This window comes from Zalophus californianus, chromosome 17 (assembly GCF_009762305.2).
Source record: "Zalophus californianus isolate mZalCal1 chromosome 17, mZalCal1.pri.v2, whole genome shotgun sequence".
Classification (NCBI taxonomy): domain Eukaryota; kingdom Metazoa; phylum Chordata; class Mammalia; order Carnivora; family Otariidae; genus Zalophus; species Zalophus californianus.
Window position 1 is genome coordinate 59,621,826 of NC_045611.1, and position 6,000 is coordinate 59,627,825.

Consider the following 6,000-nt stretch of genomic DNA (forward strand, 5'->3'; position numbering starts at 1 on the left):
GATCCCAGGGTCCTGGGATTGAGTCCCGCATTGGGCTCCCTGCTCCTTGGGAGCCTGCTTCTCCCTCTGCCTCTCTCTCTCCCTCTGTCTTTCTTGAATAAATAAATTAAAAATAATATTTAAAAAATAAAAAAATAAAATAAAATGACAAAGAAGAGACGCCTGACTGGCTAAGTTGGTAGCGCATCGAACTCTTGATCTCAGGGTGGTGAGTTTAAGCCCCACATTGGGTATGGAGTCTATGTAAAAAAACAAAATAAAAAAATAAATTGTGTCAAATGAATAAATAAAGAGACAAAGAACAATTAGTACACACACACGTACAGGAATATTCAGCCATAAAAAAAGAAGGCAACACTGCCACTTCCCGCAGACGAACCTGGAAAACCTTATGCAGAGTCAAATCAGACACACAGCAAAATACAAACTTTGTATGGTATCACTTACATGAGTATTCCTTAAAAAAGATATAAATCAAACTCAAAGATACAGAGAGTAGAAAGCCAGAAGCTCAGGACTGAGGGAAATGGGAAGATGTTGGTTAGGGGTACACACTCACTTTCACATATAGGATGAGTAAGTTCTGACAATCTAATGTACAGGAGGTTGATTACAGTTGTTAATATCGTATTCTAGACTTGCAATTTGCTAAGAGGGTAGATATTAAGGTTTTGAACCTCCACAAACAAAAAGGATAACTATGTCAAGTGATCATGTGCTGTAACTTCACGTTAATAATTTTATATTTTATGTTTTTTTTCTAAGATTTTATTATTTATTTGACAGAGAAAGAGACAGCAAGAGAGGGAACACAAGCAGGGGGAGTGGGAGAGGGAGAAGCAGGCTTCCCGCTGAGCAGGGAGCCCGATGTGGGGCGTGATCCCAGGACCCTCGGATCATGGCCTGAGCCAAAGGCAGACGCCTAATGAATGAGCCACCCAGGCACCCCTTGTTAATAATTTTATAAGGTAGGGGTGCCTGGGTGACACAGTGGTTTAAGCACCCAACTCTTGATTTCACCTCAGTGTGATGTTTGGGTTGTGATACTGAGGCCCTGCCTCAGGCTCCGCTCTCAGCACGGGGTCAGCTTGGGTTTCTCTCTTCCTTTCGTCTCCTCTCCACTTGCATATGCATGCACACAAACTCTCACTCTCACTTTCTCTCTAATAAATAAATCTAAAAAGAAATTACACTAAACTCATAATGTATATCAAATTATCATGTAATTTCAATAATATAATCTTATTGGTCAATCATACCTCAACACAGCTCATGGGAGGGAGGCAGGTAGAAGAAGAGATGTAAACACTACTAAAATAACCACACAGGACAGTCTCGAGAAGTAACCCATGGTCCACATAAGCAGTAAACATGCCATGGTACCGGGGTGGCTCAGTCGTTAGTAGGCTGCCTTCCGTCCTGGGATCAAACCCCGCATCGGGCTCCCTGCTCCGCGGGAAGCCTGCTTCTCCCTCTCCCATTCTCCCTGCTTGTGTTTCCTCTCTCACTGTGTCTCTGTTAAATAAATAAATAAAATCTTAAAAAAAAAAAATGTCAGTGCCTGCAATTTCAGACACGGGCAGGCACAAAGAAATGGCACCTAAAGGAAGTGTTCAAAACCCGGGACAGGGAAATGGCACGGATCTGAACACACGGACCCAGCCAGGGAGAGGGCAAGCAAGGTGCAATCCATCAGCCTCACTGCATGACCACTGACCTCCAATCTTACCCGATCAGGGCTCAGCACAGAGGGCACTGGGAGCTGCAGGGCAGAGAGAAGGGCACACCAACAACTCAGAGCTAGCAACAAAAGCAACTAACCAGAAAGCTGGGAAAGCAAGCAGTGCCCACAGTCCACACGAGAGAAGGACACACCTACCCTGGAAAATGCAGAGGGGGGACACGGGTGTACAGAGTCTAGTCCAGGTCAAAGTGGGGGCTGAGGGCCTTACCCAGTGAGGATATAAGTGTAAAGTTCTCCAGCATCACATGGTGGTACAGCCGTCTCTGAGCCTCATCAAGAAGCCTCCACTCCTTCCAGGAGAAGTACACGGCAATGTCCTCAAAGGTCACACCACACTACCATGAAAGGAAAAGTTGGAACCATGAACATTTTCTGAGAACCCACAATCCAAGCCCCCAACATCCACCCCAGACTCCCCACCTCAGAATAAATACCAGGTCCTGGGGCCTCTAATGCCATGCTCCTCTCACCTTCCCATCAGTCACTGTGTTCAGTCCTCAGCAGCAACAGGCAGGGGGACACATGGATGCACTCTAAGCTCTGGGTCTGGCCTGCAAGGTCATCCCCCTGCCACGGTATTCCCATGGAGTCTCCCACGTTGTGCCCTCAAGACAGCCAATTATAGGCCCTGCTTTACCAGGAAGTCTTCAGTACCAGGGCGCTGAGGCCCTTAGCTCACACTTCCCCTCCACGTGTACAGGATTCTGTAGACTCTACCACTCTCACGTCTTCAGACCCCACAGATGAACTCCCACACCTTCCTGCCCCACAACAAAGGATCCTCCCTTGACTCACACTCGTACTCGTCACGTGACACCCACAGGCTGTTTGACAAACTCAAACAGGTTCCAGTTCCACCCAGTACTCCCATGGATCCCAAAACAGGGAAAGCCTCACATGCTGCTGAGAAGCCCTCCTCAGCTGCCTGTAACCCTCCCTTCAGTAACAGACACTCACAAGCACGGTCAGCTTCGGATACTCACAGACCCTCTTCCACTTCTCTGCTGCCCACGCTGTCCCGCCACAATCGGGAACCAATCATCCTCTACTGAACCTTTGTGAAAACCCCAGCCCTAAGGGTCTCCCCTGCCAGGCAGAGCAAAGCAGAAATGACTGCATTTGTGCAGACCTGAACTACCAGCAAGACTCTGCAACACCTCAGGCACCGTAAAAACTCACCGCAAAATTCTGTGAAGCCTACAGCACTGAATAAAGAGCAGCCCCAACTTCACTGTCATCTTGGCAAAATTACTCCTAGGTGTCCTAGCCATCTCTTGTCCCATCATCCCATGGAGGGCTTGCCCATGTTTCTGCCAGATCATTCTCTCCCCTTCACCTGTGTTGGCAATGTCCAGTAACCCCAACCACGTGCTGAGCCAGAAAACCACTCCTCAGCACTTTACTAGGACCCTCTGACCTACTAGCCTATTACCATGATTCTCTGCCTTCCCTTCCTAAATGTGAGCCAAATCTCCACCCTGGTCCACACAGTAGCCATCACTTTTCAAACTCTCCATCATGCATCCTTCCCCCAGTTTCCCAAAACGTCCTGTCCAGCTGCCCACTTGACGCCATCACTCACACTTCTCTGAAACATCTAAGTCGCTTACCAATGTCAAAACAAGTTACGACATCCCCAAGGATACACAACTTCCTGCTACTTTCCATCAGGATGATGGGAGTTTCCAGCCCTTCAGCTGCTAGGACTTGTGAAAATTAATGATGGGAAACCTCACTAAATTGGAGTCGGGAGGTTGCACTGGGAGGAACTCTCAGACACTACCACAGTGATCAACTGCAGACCCAACCCAAAGAGACGGACTTCAACTTACATGGGACACTACTTCACTCCCCAGACTCGAAAAGACAGGATTTCCTCATCACCCCACCCAATGAGAAGCCACAACTCCCAGTTTACTCCAGTGGACCTGTAGTTTATAACAGCCGTCCCAACTTCGCCTCTTTCCCCTGAAACAAGACTACCTCTCGTGCTCTCCACACTGGCCTACTGTTCTGACTCAGCCTGTTTGTTCCAAATTGCACTTCTCTTCCGTTGCCACATAGACCCATCTGTGCGGGTAAAATAACTGCCAGTCTTTATTTCATTTTTAAGGTCCACGGACCGAAAGCCCTGGGGCGCTCCCTCCCCGCCCCCTTTCTCTTCTCACCTGCAACACGCACCACTTGCCGCGGCCCTTCTCAAAACACAGACCGGGAGTCCACCGGTTCGCCAACAGCCACCGCGCGCAGAGCAGCGGTCCGCGGACTCCACCGCCGACTACCGCGATTCCCTCCTCCCGCGCGCCCGGCCTCCTCGCTCACCCCCGCGGCGGGCTCTCCTCTCTCGCGGCCAGACCACGCCTATTGACCCCGGGCGGAGACCGCCTCAGCAGCGCCAGGAGGGCCGGGCTTCTCGGGCAGCGCGGGCCTCCCTGGCCGCGCCGCACTGTGCTCCCGACAGAAAGAAGGGCGATGTGCTGCTCCCCGCCGCCGGCGCAGACCCCCTCCGGCCTCTGCCCCGGCCGGCCCCCCGGCCCGGAGCCCGCTCCTCACGCCGGCACGCCGGCGCTCGCACACGGGGCCCCCGCCCCCCGCCGCCGCCCCGTCCGACGCCGGGGCCTGGGCCGCAGGGCCGCGAGCCGGCGCCCCGCGCTCGGGCCTCCGGGGTCTGGGTGGGGGGACGGCGGGGAGGGCCCGGGGGACGAGCGCTTACCTGCGGCGGCTCCCTGGGCGCGGCCGCCGCCATCGGACTCGGTGGGCCGGCAGCGGGGCCGGAGCGGAGACCGGGACCCGACTGAGTGCGCCGAGGACGGCGCCTCCCCTCGCGGCTTCACGAGCGGGCCCCCGGACCCCGACGCGCGCTCCGGACCCTTACGGGATAAACGGAGCCAACCTGAGGCTGGATGACTTACGGGGGGACGAGACCGGAAGTCCCGCCCCCGGCGCTTGCGCTCGCCTCGAAATGCCGTGTCCCGTTCCCTCATTGGCTCCTCGCTACGTCCTCAAGGCCGAGGCTCTTCCGGGGGGTGTGGCTCCCGGAGTTGTGTTGGTCTCAGAACGGGCGCCCTCCACCCCGGCGTTCCAGAGCTTTGGTTGCCTGGTACCCTGAGGGCTGCGGGGGGTAAGTGCGGCTCCGCCCCAGAGGGACCTGATTTGCTCCTTGTTAACAGCGGAGAAGAGCCTTACTTTCAGACTCTATGACGGTCAGTTTCCAAAGGAGAAAACTATTATTTTAGATGTCCCCAGATCGTTTTACTGATTTAAATAACATATCATTTCGGACAGCACTTCAAAAAGAAATGAGTCTGTGCATAGCTAGAAAGATGTTGTTGCCCATCAAATGCTTGCACCCTGATGAAACATTAGCGTCAGTTTTGGACTCGATTAGGAAGAACACAAAAAAAGTCCCTGTTAACAACAAAAATTCAGCCCAGTACATTGTAAAGGTCTGTTGGCTTTATTCATGGATTTGTGGATTGGGCAGCACCGCATCTAACAAGTAGATGGCAGCTCCAAAGAGCTATAGAAAGGGAAAGTTGTTGTTTTTTTAAGATTTTTATTTGACAGAGAGAGACACAGCAAGAGACGGAACACAAGCAGGGGGAGCGGTAGGCAGGCGAAGAAGCAGGCTTCCCGCAGAGCAGGGAGCCCGATGCGGGGCTGGATTCCCAGGACCCTGGGATCATGATCTGATCCGAAGGCCGACGCTTAAGGACTGAGCCACCCAGGCGCCCCGAAAGGGAAAGGTTTTTAAAGGTAGGACAAAAACATCATTTACAGATAAAGGGATTATGTCAGATGAGGTTACCTTATTATGAGGACAAAAGAGTCTTATTAGGAGACTCGGTCATCTTTCTTTGGGGAATGGAGTGGGCCTATCCATGTAGATTACCTTTTTGGTACTGAACATAAAATCCCTGACTGAGCTTGGAAACTAAATTTCTGGGGGAAGTTGAAAGTGCAGTGAGCTTCAGTATTATGCCCTGGTTTGGTGACCCAGCCTAGCAGAAGTGACTCCATCTGGGCCTGTGGTTTCCTCTTCCACACCCATTACAGGTCTGTGACATTGAAGGACAGGGATGGTAGGCCACCCCAAATGAAGTGGTCAATGCCGCGGTCACGCTCTGTTTCCACACTAAACCTCTCTTGCCTGTATAGTGATTGTGTAACGTCTAACGAGGAACGTGTTTTTTTTTTTTTAAGATTTTATTTATTTGTCAGAGAGGGAGTGCACACAACCAGGGTGAGTGGCAGGC

The 6,000-nt window shown here is 51.9% G+C and overlaps 1 protein-coding gene across 8 annotated transcripts in view; it reads right to left on the minus strand.

Moving 5' to 3' along the window:
* The window catches only part of LOC113936728 (zinc finger protein 345-like), a 32,954-nt gene extending 28,301 nt beyond the window's left edge, over positions 1-4,653 (minus strand). For 4 of the 8 annotated variants that reach the window (XM_035725154.1, XM_035725155.1, XM_035725153.1 and 1 more), the window contains exons 1-2: positions 4,458-4,653; positions 1,953-2,079 (exon numbers count right to left, since the gene is read on the minus strand). In XM_035725154.1, the coding sequence (XP_035581047.1) occupies positions 1,953-2,079; positions 4,458-4,490 (160 nt within the window). In that variant the 5' untranslated portion in view covers positions 4,491-4,653. The other 4 variants (XM_035725150.1, XM_035725152.1, XM_035725151.1 and 1 more) reach the window with 4 other exon arrangements.
* Between the last annotated feature and the right edge of the window lie 1,347 nt (positions 4,654-6,000).